Source organism: Ahaetulla prasina, chromosome 17 (genome assembly GCF_028640845.1).
Source record: "Ahaetulla prasina isolate Xishuangbanna chromosome 17, ASM2864084v1, whole genome shotgun sequence".
NCBI classification, from domain to species: Eukaryota; Metazoa; Chordata; class Lepidosauria; order Squamata; family Colubridae; genus Ahaetulla; species Ahaetulla prasina.
In genome coordinates, this window is record NC_080555.1 from 12,724,492 (window position 1) to 12,743,389 (window position 18,898).

The 18,898-nt window shown below is 44.1% G+C and overlaps 1 protein-coding gene across 1 annotated transcript in view; it reads right to left on the reverse strand.

Moving 5' to 3' along the window:
- Positions 1-18,114, reverse strand: part of LOC131186894 (SLAM family member 5-like) — a 51,764-nt gene extending 33,650 nt beyond the window's left edge. Inside the window, exon 1 of the mRNA XM_058160869.1 lies at positions 17,984-18,114. Coding sequence (XP_058016852.1) covers positions 17,984-18,044 — 61 coding nt within the window. The 5' untranslated portion in view covers positions 18,045-18,114. The remainder of the gene's footprint in view (positions 1-17,983) is intronic.
- Between the last annotated feature and the right edge of the window lie 784 nt (positions 18,115-18,898).

The window sequence follows — 18,898 nt, forward strand, 5'->3', positions numbered from 1 at the left end:
CCACGCCCACCAAGCCAAACCCACCAAGCCATGCCACGTCCACCAAGCTACACCCACAGAACTGGTAGTAAAATGTTTTGAAACCCACCACTGGACTAATTGTTTTAAATATCACCAATTTGTTTTTTCCTACAATCAGGATGGAAATAGAAATATAGAGGCCTTGAAATAGTTTTGATGGACTAGATCAATGTTGGTGAACCTTTTCAGCACTGAGTGCCGAAACAGGAGTGCGTGTGTGTGTGGGAGCTCCCCGGTGCACACATGTGGGCGTGCCGGAAACCGGAACAGCAGTTCCCCGGCACACATACATGTGCTGGGAAGCTGAGCTTCTGGTTTCCGGTCACCTGCTCTTCCAGTGTCTGGCACACATACGCGCACGAAGACCAGCTGGCATACCGGAAACTGGAGGCTCAGCTTCATGGCATGCCCAGAGAGATGGCTCTGTGTGCCACTTCCAGCATGCGTGCCATAGGTTCGCCATCACGGGACTAAATGAGCCTCATGGTCCTTTCCAACTCTACAATTTTATGTTCCTGGAAAATCGAGAACTTAGAAACCAGGCCTGCTTGGAATCTAACCCCCAAGATATAAAATAGCACCAGCATATTTTTAAAAGTTTATTTAACATTTATAAAGGTAAAGGTTTCCCTCGCACATATGTGCTAGTCGTTCCCGACTCTAGGGGGCGGTGCTCATCTCTGTTTCAAGGGCGAAGAGCCAGCGCTGTCCAAAGACGTCTCCGTGGTCATGTGGCTGGCGTGACTCAATGCCAAAGGTGCACGGAATAATAGGAAGGACCATAAGAATTATGGCACAGAAGAAATTTGAACATCAATAAAATTTGAACATCAATAAAATTTTTGATGTCCATGAAGCTGGCTGAGGAATTCTGGGAGTTGAAGTCCACAAGTCTTAAAGTTGCCAAGGTTGGAGACCCCTGCTCTAAACTATGGTTTAGGAGCCACAATGGCTGGTATATATAAAGGCAAATCCAAAACCAAGTGACCCTTTCTGGGTCCTGAATAAATCCATTTTCAGAGTTCGACAATTCATTTATCCCTCTTTTCTTGTGTTGAAACATACTTTAGTTCAGGGAGTGGCTTAACATTTTGCAAAATGGTTAGTAGTAACTATGGATTTTGTTATGTTATGAATTCGATGTTATCTCAAGAATGTGCATCTTCCACCAATGTGTGCATAGATGTACAGCAGAAGTCAGAGGAGTTTTGTCTCGCCCGCTTTCACCGCAGCCGGGGCCTTCTTATCTGCTTCCGAACGCTGAGGAATGTCCTAGTATGCCTCCCGGCCCCAGCCCTGGCTCCATGCCCAGACAGGAGGAAACACCTCCCGGCCCCAGCCCTGGCTCCATGCCCAGGCAAACGGAGCAACTAGACCCCTCCCCCTCCCCCACAGCATGTGAGCCTGAGGGAGGTCAATTACCAACAGCTGCCGACTGGAGTGACCCTCGCTTCAGAAGAATTGATAGGCGGCGGCGACAGAAGGAAGGGAGGGGCAGGCCTGGATAAGTGCTGAGTCATGGAGCCACACCCCATGGCCTATATAAAGGACCTGCTTTCTGGCATTCTCTGAGTCAGGCAAAGTCTAACATATCTTGCTGAAGTCACCTTCTGGTCTCCTGCCTGCCTTGAGAACTTTGCTAGGACTTTGGCAGAGCTGCAGAGGCACGCCTGATTCGGATTTCCCTGACCCGGTTGTCAGCGGAGGAGTGGGACACGACAACTAACTATTCCTCGCGCCTCAGCTGTATTTTCCTTCTAGGTCACAATGATCCATTCACTGAGCTCCTTAGAACTACCGGTATCTCACAAAAGATAACAAAGAACATGGAGGGTGGAATTGTGTCTTGGCCACGGTCTTTTCTGGCCCGTTTGGAATCTGGCATCTTTTTATAAACCCAAATTTCCGTCCTTTCCTTGTGACCTATATTAAACCAAATCCAAGCTCTTTATCAACATTGTTTCTTGGTTACAAGACAGTTATTGTTTTCTTTTTCCAGGATCTCATGATCTTTTCATGGTAGAATTCTAACTCTCATCTTATGATTTTACAATGAGTAATAGTCAGCAAGAATTATTCCGGTTCATACTCATTTATTTCCGTTGCCTTCCTAGAAGCCTAAGGAGTCATTATGGAACTATACCCAAATATTCTGTTATTTTTGTTTTTAGTAATTGGTAACGTGAAGTAGTATATGTTGGTTCTGTGTATTTTACATTTTTAGAAGTTTTCAATCATCTGTTTCATCTTTATCATGCTCCATTTCTTACTCTTGCAACTGTCCTAAAATTGTACTTAATGTAGCCATTGACCCTACATATAAAGTGAACTAATATCCTGCCATATCTAGAGAATCTACTGTACTTTTCGGAGTATAACAGCCTCCCCCCCAAAAGTGGGTGAAAATTGCGGTGCATCTTACACACCAAATGTTGCCGAAGCCATGCCCACCCGCTGGCCCCTGCCCTTCAGCCGTTTTCAGCCTCCACACGGTGTATTTTCGGCTGTGTTGTGTCTTGCCCGCTCTCACCGCAGCCGGGGCCTTCTTATCTGCTTCCGAACGCTGAGGAATGTCCTAGTATGCCTCCTGGCCCCAGCCCTGGCTCCATGCCCAGACAGGAGGAAACACCTCCCGGCCCCAGCCCTGGCTCCATGCCCAGGCAAACGGAGCAACTAGACCCCTCCCCCTCCCCCGCAGCATGTGAGCCTGAGGGAGGTCAATTGCCAACAGCTGCCGACTGGAGTGACCCTCGCTTCAGAAGACTTGATAGGCGGCGGCGTCAGAAGGAAGGGAGGGGCAGGCCTGGATAAGTGCTGAGTCATGGAGCCACACCCCATGGCCTATATAAAGGACCTGCTTTCTGGCATTCTCTGAGTCAGGCAAAGTCGAACATATCTTGCTGAAGTCACTTTCTGGTCTCCTGCCTGCCTTGAGGACTTTGCTAGGACTTTGGCAGAGCTGCAGAGGCATGCCTGATTCGGATTTCCCTGACCCGGCCGTCAGCGGAGGAGTGGGACACGACAGGCTGGTTCCAGGTGGTGGGGATTGGTGGCAGTGAATGGGCCACGCCAATTAGGCCATGGCAGCAGTGAATAGGCGGTGGCAAATGGGTGGTTGTGGTGAATGGGCGGCGGCAGGGCTGAACAGGCTGTGGCGAATGGGCCAGATCAATATTGGATGGATGCTGGAAGGCAAAGGCAGATTATTTTTTCGTCCCCAAAAAGGTAAAGGTAAAGGTTCCCCTCGCACATATGTGCTAGTCGTTGCCGACTCTAGGGGGCGGTGCTCATCTCCGTTTCAAAGCCGAAGAGCCAGCACTGTCCAAAGACGTCTCCGTGGTCATGTGGCTGGCATGACTCAACGCCAAAGGCGCACGGAACACTGTTACTTTCCCACCAAAGGTGGTCCCTATTTTGCTATTGGCATTTTTTACCTGCTTTCAAACTGCTAGGTTGGCAGAAGCTGGGACAAGTCAATGGGAGCTCACCCCGTTATGCGGCACTCGGGATTCAACCACTGACCTGCCGACCTTTTGATCAACAAGCTCAATGTCTTAGCCACTTAGCCACTAAGCCACTAAGCCACTGCATCCCCCCACTAAGCCACCTACCAAAAAGGTATGTGCGTCTTATACTCTGAAAAAATACAATACTTAATTTTAGGGTGCACAGAAGGACCCACATAGCATACAATCTCTGTCCCCCAACATTGGCTAATCTTTCACCCCAGGATCTCCTGTCTGAGTAGGATAATTCTCTCTGCCTGATGGATGCTTGGGAAGCCTCTGAGTGTCTTTAGGGCTTTCAGCTACTGTAATCATAGAATCACAGACTCCTAAGGCTGGAAGGGACTTGGAAGTCTTCTAGTCCAATCTCTGCTCAAGACCATAGAATCATAGAACCGTAGGCCTGGAAGGAACTTTGGAGGTCTTCTAGTCCACCCCGTTGCTCAAGGCAGGAGACACTATACCATTCTGGACAAATAGTGGTCCAATCTTTTCTTGGGATCCTCCAGTAATGGAGCACAAAACAATTATGGGAGGCTGCTCTTTGCTAAGCACTTTGCAGTGGCTTCTTGGATTGTGGATAAAGGATCCCCAAGTTCCATTTCATGGTTATGATCTCCCCAAACAGGAACATCCACTAATAGCTTCTCAAAAACGACTTCAAAAGAAATGTGTTGCTACTCATGTGGCCTTCCCTTGTGCTGTTACTTCCCCATTTCTGTGTTGTTATTGTAGACACAAAGCCAAACAAACCCTCAAAATATTGCGGGTGGCTTCTCTTGAAAACCCCTTTTGTGGCCACATGACCTTGGGATACCCCATGCTCAGCGCCACGTTATCTGCCAAGTCTCATTTCTAGATGCAACTTCACACCTTTACAGTCTTCAGGGTCTCAATGACTGAAGAAAGACATCCTCAGAGCTCCCCATGAACGGTCCTTCAAGAGTCTGAATCAACTGAGATGGGCTTACTCTGCCAACTTTGCCAAAGGTTAGGGTGGTTCACCATTTTTGTAGGACTATCACATGTCTTTTTCTCAAAATAGTTGGTCAACAAAGGCAAGAGTCTTGCTTGGGAAAGTCTTGGGTGTTTTTCAGCCTGAACTCCATTTGGTTTCAATCAGAAGTGAAAAAATGGCAAGGTGGGGGAAGAGAAGGTTGAACCTCACCTGCCAATTCCAGGTACTCATCGAGACCCTGAAAGGAACCTGCTCAGATACCTTGGATCAGGGCTTCTCAACCTTGGTGTCAACTCGCGAAGCATTCCTGTTCTTGAGTTGCCATAAACAGGGGGATAGGAAAACCGAGCCTCGCAGTTGCATCAAGGAACTTGCATTTCAGTCAAAATAAAGCACATTTCAGCAGCAGCATCCAGGTCATCTCCAGGGGGACACACAGTGGGCCAGAGGGAGTGACTTCTACAACCCGCAAATTGGGGAATGTGACTGATGACACACCTTGGGGAGAGGGGGAAACAGGGTCAGAGCCAAGGTGTGAATTAAATGAGGTCAGAGTTGGCTTCACTTGCATCGTGCTGACATGAAGCTCCTAATAAATAACTGGATTTCTTTTGAAGTTTGGTTTGAGGCTCTGTTCTGTCTCCTTCCCCACTTCAGACCCACGAGCTGGCGTTCAGCCAGTGGAGTCACGGCTCTTATCAGTCCTGGCAGAGAAATCGCAGCTGCCTGCCAAAGTTCAAACAAATGACTCACGTAGCAAGATTTTCAGCTCTTTTTGAAACGGTTCAGCTAAACTTTTGCTTCCCGTGGAGTGAGAGCAGTCCCAAAGCTCCTTATATATCCTGTGGGGTGGGGCTCATGCCCCATCCTTCCTTTTGATGACGCCGCTCTCTAATCTTCTGAAGTCAAGCCAAGCTTGATTATTATTATCAGCTGGGTCTGAAGGCATAGCCTGGGGAAGGGAGGAATCAGGGGATGATGGCCTCATTACGTCCTCCGACTGGTCTGGTTCTGGCTCCTGGAGCTGAGCCAAAGGAATTGATGCTCCTGAGGTAAGCCTTACCGGCCCTTCCCCCTCACTCCCTGAGTCACTTTCGGGCATGGGGCCAGGTTCGGGGGCTAGAGTCACAACAGGCTCATGATTTAATTAGAGCATTGGTCGGAACCCTGACACTTGGCCCCTTTAAGATGTGTGGACCAACTCCCAGAATTCCACATCCACCCATCCATTCAATTCTGGGACTTGACGTCCACGTGTCTTAAAGGGGCCAAAGTTGGGAAACCATGCCTTAGACACCCGCTCCCCATGGAGCTATCCTTGGAGGACCACTCTCTGGACCTGAAATGAGATGGAGAGTACCAGGTTCTCCTCCCTCAGCCATGTTCATTGACAGGTGCCTCCTTCAGATGGGTCTGAGATGACCTCCATCCTCCCATTATGCCCAAACATTGAGCTGAGAAAAATCCTTGGGACAAATGAGAGAACAAGCTGGAGAATCTTGATGTTCACGTGATCAACGTTAAAGCAGGTCATTTTGGTTCTGAGCGGCAAAATCTTAGATTAGGTGCTTTCAGACTCCACAAAGGGAAAGGTTTGGCTTGATTCCAGTGGTGAAATGTAGAATTTGATACTACCAGTTCTGTGGGCATGGCTTGGTGGTGGGGTAATGTGACTGGGTGGGCATGGCCAACTTTTTTTTTTAACTTTTAAAAGCATTTTTTCTACAACCTCTTCAGCCGAAGAGGTTGTAAAAAAATGCTTTTAAAAGGCTCTGACGATCCCAGCTGAGCCGCACGATCATCAAAGGCTTTTTAAAAAAACTTTTAAAAGCATTTTTTCGGACAAAGAAAAAATGCTTTTAAAAGAAAAAAAAACACCTCTGATGATTGCGTGCTCAGCTGGGCATGGGGGTGGGGCTGAGATTTTTGCTACCGGTTCTCCAAACCACCTGCCGCCATCGCTACCGGATCAGGCGATCTGGTCTGAACCAGGAGCATTTCACCCCTGCTTTATTCTCTTGTAAGACAGAGGAGTGTTGCTAAAGAGATTAGTAACTAAGAATTAGGCAAGTAGGAAGTTGTCCAATGGCTTGGAAAAAGTCAGTCTTGACCCTAAAGGGGAACTTTTTTTAAAAAAAATGTTGAAACAGGATCAGAAAGGTGAAGTTAAGAAAGTCAAATTTCTCCACACTTAGAACACAGAACATAGAACAATAGAGTTGGAAGGGACCTTGGACAACTTCTAAGCCACCCCCAGCCCACTGCTCAAGCAAGGAAACATTCAGGAAAAATGGCTGCCCAGTTTCTTCTTAAAAAATCTCCAGCAATGTTGGAGATGTTAGGTTCACAGTCTTGACTGAGTAACTGAACAGACCAGGATCAATCTTGGTGTAAATATACAACTGAAGAAGGAGAGGAGCTATGGTCCTCATTAGTTATGGCTGGAGAATAGAATAGAATAGAATAGAATAGAATAGAATAGAATAGAATAGAATAGAATTCTTTATTGGCCAAGTGAGATTGGACACACAAAGAATTTCTCTTCAGTGCATAAGCTCTCAGTGTGACATTGTGATAAATCATGATCATAGTAATCATAAATACATTCATCATGAATCACAAGATACAACACTTAGTGATAGTAATAGGATACTAAGTAAGCAATCAAAATCATACCAGGAAACTAAATAGAACAATATTAATCATAAAGACACAAGCAACAAGGTTACAGTCATAAGAAGATAAGGAGATAGGTAAGAAAAAGATGAGAAGAATAATAGTAATACAGTTACTAATAGTAATACTAGAACTAATACAATATAGTCTGACAGTGTTGAGGGAATTATTTGTTTAGCAGAGTGATGGCCTTCGGGAAAAAACTGTTCTTGTGTCTAGTTGTTCTGATGTGCAGTGCTCTATAGCGTCGTTTTGAGGGTAGGAGTTGAAACAGTTTATGTCCAGGATGCGAGGGGTCTGTAAATATTTTCATGGCCCTCTTCTTGATTCGTGCAGTATACAGGTCCTCAATGGAAGGCAGGTTGGTAGCAATTATTTTTTCTGCAGTTCTAATGATCCATTGAAGTCTGTATTTGTCTCAGGGATGAAATGCTCCCAGTTTGGATTGGATCAGCTGATCCGGTAAGGATGGCGGGTGATTTGGAGAACTGATAGCAAAAATCCCTGCCCCCTCCCCGCCCATGCCCACCCAATTGCCTGGTCACCCGCTTGCCCACTTGCGGCTTCTTTTAAAAAATGCTTTTAAAGGTAAAAAAAGAGGCTCTAGCGATCATAGCTGACCCACCTGATCGTCAGAGCCTTTTTTTACTTTTAAAAGCAATTTTTTTCACAACCTATTCGGCCAAATAGGTTGTAAAAAAAAGGCTTTTAAAAGGTAAAAAAGGCTTTGATGATCACAGCTGAGTCACGTGATCATCAGAGTCTTTTTTTTACTTTTAAAAGCATTTTTTTTACAACCTATACGGCTGAATGCTGTTAAAAAATGCTTTTAAAAGTAAAAAAAAAAAGATCACATGCCCTAGCTGACCACCACCCCCCATGCGCTGTTCTACTTACCTGATGCCTCTTTTTGGCATGCACTGCATGCACACACCTTACATTTGGTGTATGATGTGCACAGTGCATGAGCGTCTGCAGTGCACATGCACAGCCAGCGAACCAGTAGTAAACCGGTTCAGATCTCACCACTGGCTTGTCTTGTTTTGTTGCAGAGCCAAACCAGACAGTTATGGAGGTGCAGATGACAGGCAGACTCAGTAATATAAAGGTGATGCAAAATGGACAGAAATCTGTTGTGACTCCAGCCCCCGAACCTGGCCCCATGCCCGAAAGTGACTCCGAGAGTGAGGGGGAAGGGCCGGTAAGGCTTACCTTGGGAGCACCGATTCCTTTGGCCGGGCTCCAGGAGCCAGAACCAGACCAGTCGAAGGACATAATGAGCCCATCATCCCCTGATTCCTCCCTTCCCCAGGCTACGCCTTCAGACCCAGCTGATAATAATAATCAAGCTTGGCTTGACCCGCGCTTCAGAAGATTAGAGAGGCGGTGTCATCAAAAGGAAGGGTGGGGCAGGAGCCCCACCCCACAGGATATATAAGGAGCTTTGGACTGCTCTCACTCCACAGGAAGCAAAAGTTTAGCTGAACCGTTTCAAAAAGAGCTGAAAATCTTGCCACATGAGTCATTTGTTTGAACTTTGGCAGGCAGCTGCGATTTCTCTGCCAGGACTGATAAGAGCCATGAATCCACTGGCTGAAGGTCAGTTCGTTGATCCGAAGTAGGGGAAGGAGACAGAACAGAAATCTAACTTCAATGCATCTGGCATTCTTTACCTTGGAAAAAAATTGATTGCTAGGAGACATGACGGAGAAGGCATGGAGGAGGTGGACAGATGCTTCTCTATCCCCGCAAATACTTAGATAATTTTTGTGTGTGTGTGTGTGGATCATCTGATAAAGTTGATAGGACAAAAGAAAGTCATTTTTTCACACAGTGCATGACTTCTGTATTGCATTAACTTCCCTAATTCATTACCACAAGACCCAGAGGGCTTTCTTAAAATACAGTCATGGAGGCAACTGAGTCTTGGGTTATTAGTCTTGAAACTCAATGTTTTGTCTGGGTTGGGATCAGGACACTTGAATGCCAGCTTCAGAAGAACAATGGTGGTTGATAGACCGATCATCCCGCTCCTGCTTCCAAGCATCTTAGAGCAGTGGTCACCAACCAGTGATCCATAGACCACTGGTGGTCCGCGAGAAAATTTTGGTGGTCCATAGAAAAATTATTTGCATTTTGATATTGCACTAAATACTATTTATCTTTTTAAAAAAATCATATTAGTGGTCCGCAGGATTTAAAATTATGAATTTAGTGGTCCCCGAGGTCCTAAAGGATGTTGACCCCTGTCTTAGAGGCATCAGTTGAGCCATCCAGAAATATAATGATGAATTTGGACGGACTTTTGGCCTGACTCAGCTGGGGCATTCTTATAGAAGCTCCAGAGGAAAGTATGAATTCCCTTGTGATCTGTGACTGGAAGAGAGTCCATTTAAAATTTGCGTCTGAAATTATGCAACACTTTATATAAATAAAAGGAAGTATTGCTGAATATAGCACTGAAGACTTCTGAGTAAGATGGCTGCAATATAACGAGGAGTATGGATATATATATAACTTCCCCCAACTAGAGGATGACAAGAGGTCATGGGGAAGATTGAGACGGGAATAGATTCTTGCAAATCAATGTTGCCATATATTCATTTCAAGCAAAAGTGGGTATTTTTAGCTTGGGGCTGAAATGAGGCAGTGGTGGGATTCAAGTAATTTAACAACCGGTTCTCTGCCCTAATGATTTCTTCTAACAACCGGTTTGCCAAACTGCTCAGAAAGTTAACAACCGGTTCTCCCGAAGTGGTGCGAACTGGCTGAATCCCACCACTGAAATGAGGGGTCCTTCATGCTCTTTGAGCTTGGTGGTTTTCTTGCAGATGTTTCGTGACCAAACTAGGTAACATCAGCAGTAGCAGGGAGAGTGGAGTTTGCTCTCAATTTATACTGCTAGTCCTCAACCTACAACCACAACTGGGACCAGAATCTCTGTCCCTGAACAGACTAATGGAACTGAATCTAAAGCAGATCCCTCTGGGTCTCCTGCTCTTCATCTCCACCTGGTTTAATCCTGTTTTCAGGGACATCCATCGAGTGCAGTCAAAAAAGTCAAGATGGCAGTTGAGATGAGGCATTCAAAGCCCTTCAAAGCTGCCAACCTGAGGACACTCTTGATGATTGCTGTTTGTAAGTGGCTCCATGACCGAATCTTGCTGGTCAGGGGTCTTTCAAAGCCACTAAAAATAAAACCAAAAGTCAGTAAAACTGTTACTAGCAAAGACTCATTTGTCATTTTGTGGTTTCATTTCCTGACTGCGCAAAGCTGCCGCCCTATTTTCCCCAAGCAGGGCCTCTCGGTGGCTGGTTTTCTATTCAATAATTTGGGTTGGATTTGGATAATTTGGATTCAGTGGGCAAGGAATTTTGGATATAATGTGATGCTTGAACAATGGGAAAATATGTGGATGAAGGGTTTAGAATTTACACTGAATTATAATCTAAAACAGGAGTCTCCAACTTTGGTCCCTTTAAGACTTGTGGACTTCAACTCCCAGAATCTGGGAGTTAAAGTCCACAAGTCTTAAAGGGACCAAGGTTGGAGACCCCTGATCTAAAAAATAATTTCTTTAAGGTGATGTATTGCTGGTATTTAACATCAGATGAGCTATTTAAGGTGTATAAAGGCATTTCAGATGAATGTTGGAAGTGTAAAAATAAAGAAGAGGCTTTTTATCATTGATGGTGGACGTGTGATAAAGCAAAAAAAAAAAAAAGGAGTTATAATTCATATTTTAATACAGTGAATTCTGAAAAGGGAGATAAAAATGAAACCAGAATTTTTCCTTTTGGGTCTCATGGAAAAAGAACTGAAGAAAAAATTTGGAACTTTGTTACTATATATGTTGACGGCAGCAAGACAATAGTATGCGCAAAAATGGAAGGACGCTTTGATTCCTAGCATGGAAGAACGGTTGCAAAAGTTGATGGAATTGGTGGAAATGGCAAACCTGACTATGGCACCTTGATTAAAGAAAAGAACATGAGTACTTTTGTTTCCACATGGAAACCACTGCTGAACTTCATGCTTGATGTGGAAAAGAATGTAATTTTGACTTGGGGGTTTTACAGATTAGACAGATAGATCTTTACAGAAATGACTTGTTCATACTATTATGGAAAAGCAAAAAGCCTTATTTTACTGTAACAGAGTTGGAAGTCAATGCTTCTTTTTTCTCCCCATCTTTCCTCATTTCACTTCCCCCTTTCCCCTCCCCCCCACTGTTCTTCTATTTACTTTTGTATTTTATAATACCGTATAACTTAATTTTTTTTGGACATAACGACAATTCGGGTTGGGGTAGCTTGCTGTCAGCGTCAGGGTTCCAAGTAATAGGTCCAATCAGGGGTGAAATGTAAAATTTGTTACTAACGGTTCTGTGGGTGTGGCTTGGGGGTGGGGGTAACGTGACTGGGTGGGCGTGGTCATCTTTTTTTTTTTACTTTTAAAAGCATTTTTTCTACAACCTCTTCGGCCAAAGAGGTTGTAAAAAAATGCTTTTAAAAGCCTGTGATGATCAGGCAACTCAGCTGGGATCGCCAGACGAAAAAAAGCTTTTAAAGGGTTCTGACGACCCCAGCTGAGTTGCCTGATCGCCAGAACCTTTTAAAAGCATTTTTTTTACAACCTCTTCGGCTGAAGAGCTTGTTAAAAATGCTTTTAAAAGGATCTGATGATCCCAGCTGAGCTGCGTGATTATCACAGCCTTTTTTTTACTTTTAAAAGCATTTTTTCAGCCGAAGAAAAAATGCTTTTAAAAGTTAAAAAAAAAACCTCTCTGATGATCACGCGGCTCAGCTGGGTGGGGTGGGCAGGATTTTCGCTACCGGTTCTCCGAACCACCCGCCGCCATTGCTACTGAATTGGGCGATCCAGTCCGAATTGGGAGCATTTCACCCTTGGGCCCAATGCAATCAAAACTCCGAGGCCAAGGTGCTCCTCAAAATCCGGATTTATTAGGCATGTCATATTGGCACCCGACCCTGAAGGTCCCGAGGTTTTTCCCACGCAAATTAAAAATCAAAGTTCTTCTCAATACGCAAGAAAGATACTTAAAGGAATGGAAAAAATGGATTGACTATATTCAAAGTAGATATCAGACTAAGAGTTATCAGACTGTTTTTGAATGATTATGATGTATTATTTTTGATTGTTTTCGGGGGAAGTTAGTAATTGATGATTGTAAGGGTATAATTAAGTTGGGACGAAAATTTTTTAGCATATGTTTGTTTTATTTTTAACTATACCTTGTGCTCATTCCAGGAAGTCGGGGGGGAGGGGGGTTGTGAAGGGAGGGGAGGGGGGGGAAAGGGGGGGAAAATTTTCTGTAAAACTTTTTGAATAAAAAAAAAAAATCAAAGTTCTTCCCTCCCAGTCCACATGTCCATCACATGGTCCAACCAGGGCACAGTCCCAACTCCAGTTGGTTTAGTCCATGTCTCCCCAGCACTTGGTGGGAACGTCCTTGGCTCCCAGGAGACAGAATTTTATTTTGGCTACAGATCCCCAGCTATCCCTACTCCGCCCTCCCATTCCCACAGCTCCAATCAGCCTTGCTATGGCAGCCCTGAAGATGCTCCCAAAATAACTTCAGGGTTGACAGCCAGAAGACAGGAGAATAGAGATCTTATAGTAAAGCCATTGAGGCTTTTGTGCTGCCTCATAGCATAGCTGAAAGCTCTCTCTGGGCGGTTTACAGCGTTGAAGCATTATTTGCATATTGCCCGCAAACAATCTGGTCTTCTGGAGGCTCTCAGTCATCCAGGTCATGGTTGTCCCAAAAGACTTCCTTGGTTTTTTTTCCCTTGAAGACATTTTGCTTCTCATCCAAGAAGCTTCTTCAGTTCTTCTTCTTCAGCTTCACTTCAGAACTGAAGAAGCTTCTTGGATGAGAAGCAAAATGTCTTCAAGGAAACAAAAAACCCAAGAAACTCCAGTTGCCTTTTGGAAAATCTGGGTCTTCGGAAGGGTAGAAAGCTGAGTCAATCATGAGCCCCGTCAGGATCGAACTCCTGGCTATGGGTGGAGTTAGCCTGCAATAATATACTGCATCAGATAATAACTGGGCAGTTATTATTATATGTTAATGATATAATAATTATAATAATATTAACATTATTCATATTATATAGAAACCTGGGTTATATAAACAGAGGCATAGAATCAAGATCATGTGAAGTCTTAGTATTGCCTTTTAAAACCCTGATAAGGCCAAACCTGGAATACTGGAACTAATTTTGATCACCATACTACAAAAAAGATGTTCAGACTTTGGAAAAAGGTCAGAGAAGAGCAACTAAGATGACCAAAGGCCTGGAGGCTAAAACATATGAAGAATGGCTGCAGGATTTGGGTCTGGCTAGTCTAGAGAAAAGAAGAATTAGCAATAAGATTTATCTACCGCTTCACAGTGCTTTTACAGCCCTCTCTAAGCGGTTTACAGAGTCAGCTTCTTGCTCCCAACAATCTGGGCCCTCATTTTACCCACCTCAGAAGGATGAAAGGCTGAGCCAATCTTGAGCCTGGTGAGATTCAATCTGGCAAACTGCTGACAGCCGGTGATCAGCAGAAGTAGCCTGCAGTACTGCACTCTAACCACTGCACCACCATGGCTCTTAGGGGAGACATGATAGCAGTTTTCCAGTACTCGAGGGACTGCCACAGAGAAGAGGGGGTCAAGCTATTCTCCAAAACACTGGAAGGCAGGACAAGAAACAACGGATGGAAACTAATCAAGGTGAGAAGCAACCTGGAATTAAGGAGAAACTTCCTAACAGTGAGGACAATTAACCAGTGGAACAGCTTGTCACCAGAAATCTTGGGCGCTCCATCACCGGAGGTTTTTAAGAAGAGACTGTACAGCCACTTATCTGAAATATTATTGCTTGAGAAGGGGGATGAATGAGAAAACCTCCAAGGTGCCTTCCAGCTCTTTTCTATTCTAAGAATAATAATGCCCTAAAATTAATGCTGGTAATTGGTGCAAGGTGTTTTTTTTTTTTGAAAGATCCACAATTGCTAAAAAGTTAAGGGAAAACGATGTTAAAGGGCCTCTGGTGGCTCAACGGACTAAGTCTGTCTGTTATTAACACAGCTGCTTGCAATTACTGCAAGTTCAAGTCCCACCAGGCCCAAGGTTGACTCAGCCTTCCATCCTTTATAAGGTAGATAAAATGAGGACCCTGATTGTTGGGGGCAATAAAAGTTGACTTTGTATATAATATACAAATGGATGAAGACTATTGCTTAACACATTGTAAGCCGCCCTGAGTCTTCAGAAAAGGGCGGGATATAAATTCAAAAAAAAAAAAAGTTTGAAATTCATTGCAAACAGATCTGTTCCCTAATCTAAGGAAGCAGTTTCCATCCATCACATCTGCTCCCCATACCTTATCTGCAGCAACTTATGTTCTCTAAATATGCCAAAGAGTCTTATCAGAAAAAGCCAAAATGCTTGGTTTTGAAGATCCTGTCTCCACCCCCACCCTCCCAAAATTCCCCATCTAATTGCATTTCCATGTTCTTTTCATGCTTCCTTTGCAGTTTCCTGTGTGACTATAAATATGGCCCCAAAGCTAGATCTGTCCACTTCCTTGAGACCATGCGTGGTCTATTGATTTCGCTCCAGGCTAAAAGGCCTCACATACTGCTCACGAGGATGTGCTACTCCTTATTTTTTTCTCCCTCCCATTGTATGTCCTTGAATGCATCTTTTCCACACTGTCCTTGTTTGCAAACCAATAACAGAGTAACAGAGTTGGAAGGGACCTTCGAGGTCTTCTAGTCCAACCCACTGCTCAAGCGGGGCCTCTAATGCAGTCTGTTATTAACACAGCTGCTTGCAATTACTGCAAGTTCAAGTCCCACCAGGCCCAAGGTTGACTCAGCCTTCCATCCTTTATAAGGTAGGTAAAATGAGGACCCAGATTGTTGGGGGCAATAAAAGTTGACTTTGTATATAATATACAAATGGATGAAGACTATTGCTTAACACAATGTAGTCTTCGGAGCCTTCGGAGAAGGGCGGGATATAAATTCAAATAAAAAACAAACAAACCCAGAAGAGACCCTATAGCAGGGGTGTTCCAATCTTGGCAACTTTAACAGACTGCAGTTCCCAGAAATACCCAGCCAGCCATGTCGCAGCTATGCTGGCTGAGGAATTCTGGGAATCGAAGTCCACAAGATTTAAATTTGCCAAGATTGGACACTCTAGCTCTATACTGCAGCATTTTAGACAAATGGTTATGCAAATCCCTTCTTGGGAAGATGGCATATTTGATTCTTCATATTTTAAATGCCATTGCTAGGAATTAGAACATAGAATCATAGGGTTAGAAGGGACCTTAGAGGTCTTCTAGTCCAGGGGTCTCCAACCTTGGCAACTTTAAGCCTGGTGGACTTCAACTCCCAGAATTCCCCAGCCAGCTTTGCTGGCTGAGGAATTCTGGGAGTTGAAGTCCTCCAGGCTTAAAGTTGCCAAGGTTGGAGACCCCTGTTCTAGTCTAACCTGTTGCTCAAACAGGAGACCCAACACCATTCCAGACAAATGGCTGTCCAATCTCTTCCTAAAACCCTCCTGGGATGGAGAATCCATAGCTTCTGGAGGGAAGCCGTTCCACTGATTAAGGAGTATTAGATATGAAGGCAAACATACACGTCCCAGGACAATGAGGCGGATTTGAATTTGGGTTGGCCACTGGGACCAGAAGAGTAAATCTATGATCCCAGTGACCGACCCAAATTCGATTTCACAGTATTAGATATCTTTACCACCTTGAATTATTTATAAAAATAATAACAGTGGGATCTAAATAAATCAATACATTTCCTTTGCCATTGATGTAAAGGCACACTGTGCATGAACACCTACTATAGTGTATAATATACTATAAAAACGTAAAGGTTCCCCTCGCACATACGTGCTAGTCGTTCCCGACTCTAGGGGGCGGTGCTCATCTCCATTTCAAAGCCGAAGAGCCAGCGCTGTCCAAAGACGTCTCCATGGTCATGTGGCCGGCATGACTCAATGCCAAAGGCGCACGGAACGCTGTTCCCTTCCCACCAAAGGTGGTCCCTATTTTTTCTACTTGCATTTTTACGTGCTTTCGAATCTGCTAGGTTGGCAGAAGCTGGGACAAGAACGGGAGCTCACCCCGTTACACGGCAGCACTAGGGATTCGAACCGCTGAACTGCCGACCTTTTGATTGACAAGCTCAATGTCCTAGCCCCTGAGCCACCGCATCCCTTTATAATATACTATAGGGTGCCATTAATCTACCTCACTGGAGTCCTCCTTTTTGGTTCAAGTTTCAAACTGTCTCTGGATTCATTAAAATTAAAGATCTATCACAGGAGTGTCAAACTCGTGGTCCGTGGGGCCAGATGTGTCATGTGCTGGTCATGCCCACCCCCAATTTATCAAAAGGGGAAAAAAGTCGCGATACGTCATGTGACGACAACGTGACACCATGACACCTGATCGATCCCAATGTCCCTGAGGAAGAGATTCCTGAATTCATGGACAGCTGTCAGGAATAGTTTGCCTTCATAACTTGTGGGTGCTCCATCAATGGAGGTTTTTAGGAAGAGACAGGACAGGCACTTGTCTGAATTGGTCTAGGGTCTCCTGCTTGAGCAGGGGGTTGGACTAGAAGACCTTCAGTGTTCCTTCCAACTCCAGTTTGTTATTCTGATAGATGGATGAACTTGGATTAACTACAGCTCCTCCCTGGGGGACATGAGCAGTTTAGAAATACGGAATATAAACAAACAAAGCAATAATGATAGGTATGAAGGTTTCAGGCTCTCCTTGAAGGTCTCACAAATACCAAGAATTTTAGCACCTGAGCCGTCCTGCCCTCTCTCTGCCCCCCTGTGTCCCCCAACCTCACATTGATTCCAATACCACTCCAGAAATGGGTGAGGGGGCTCTTGAAAGCCCCAGATGTTGCATTCAAGAAGGTGGTCGGAAGAGGGTCCATCGGACACTCTCGGAATTCAACTTAGCATTTAGTGTAAATTAGCATCCAATCCCAAAGTAATTTTACAATTTATTCAATTGCTTTTCAGCATTTAGATAAGTTTGTGTGTCACTTTTTGTCTTGGTGGTATTTGGTAATTCGAGCCGTTTTATTTCCTTCCTCTACTGTTTAAAAAAGCGTTTCTGCATTTTAACTTTACACAAAAATTGTATTAAAAAAAACTCGCCATCCCTAACAGAGACACTGCTGTTAACAAATTGTCTACTTTACAAATGCGTCTAATGATTAAAATATTAGCTAGGCACATTTTAAATTAATATATTTCTTGGTGATTATAAAACTATGTATTCTCTGAACTTTGGGTCTTTTTGCTTTTAAAAAAATCTGTTTCCTGTTGTTAACTTTTTTTGTTCTTCTCATTTCTTTCAATGTTTTGCAGTTATAAAATGACATAGGGCTTTGAAATGTTTATTTACGTGCTCTGGACCTGCATTATTGTTATGTTTGGGTCTGAAATTGAATATTTAGTCCTGCTAATTTAGACTATACTGTTGACTAACATATTCATACGAAACATACATAATCTTTATGTTTCTTATGTTTTGTAAAAAAAAAATGCAGAAAACATTTTCTATTTCTTCTGCTAGAATTTGTTATTTCAATCTTATCTGCCTTCTTCTCCAACTCAACTCTTTTGGGTGGCAAGAAAGTTCTTCCTGAAATCTTGCCTGGATTAAAGGAAATAAACCCTGTTTTTAGCCCCAAATTTCAGTCTTGCTCTGAAACTGCCACTAATGCTAGAAACACAGTAACAAAAACACCACTTACCACCTCCTGAGAGAAGGATTGAGAAGCACAGACGGAGAATGATCTTGGGAGACATAGTCATGAAATGAAACCTTGTCTCATGTTTGCAAAATGTATTGTCGCTCACAGTCCGCAACTGCCTCTTGGTGGGAGGGAAATTGCAACTTCAAAGTTGGGTGAAGTAATTCTTGCAAACTTTTATTTATTGATATATCCAATGTATGTAGAACATAAACAACCCACCCCCCAAACCCCAAAGATAAAATAACCATAAAAGCATTAAAAACCATTTAAACTGTTTTGTTAAAAAAATATACAATAGAAAAATTGAACAGGAGGCCAGGTAGAGTGCAGCACATCTCAATTTATTGACAGCACCGCAGGCAAAGATGGACCTCAAGAGTCTTTAGAATCCACAGCTGCCTCTCTGTTGGCCCAGACCTTCCTTATCAATCACATATGCAGCTGCCCCAAGGCCAAAATTATCTTCTGGTGTATTCATTGGGCTCTAGGACAGGGGTCTCCAACCTTGGCAACTTTAAGACTTGCGGACTTCAACTCCCAGAATTCCTCAGCCAGCTTTGCTGGCTGAGGAATTCTGGGAGTTGAAGTCCGCAAGTCTTAAAGTTGCCAAGGTTGGAGACCCCTGCTCTAGAAGGTCCTTGATCCCTTCTGCTCAGCTCTGCGCTGATCAGACCTTTTGATGTCCAATTCTGGGCGGAGCACTTCCAAGGTCATGAGGAAGGCAAGATGGTGATGGCTCTAGAAATGAAATTCTGAAGGACCTGAATATCTACAGAAAAGTTGACCAACAGGTGATATAACAACAACAACAACAACAGAGTTCAAAGGGACCTTGGAGGCCTTCTAGTCCAACCCCCTGGGTGTTGGTATATGATAGCAAACCTTCAATATCTGAAGGGTAGCCCTACAGAA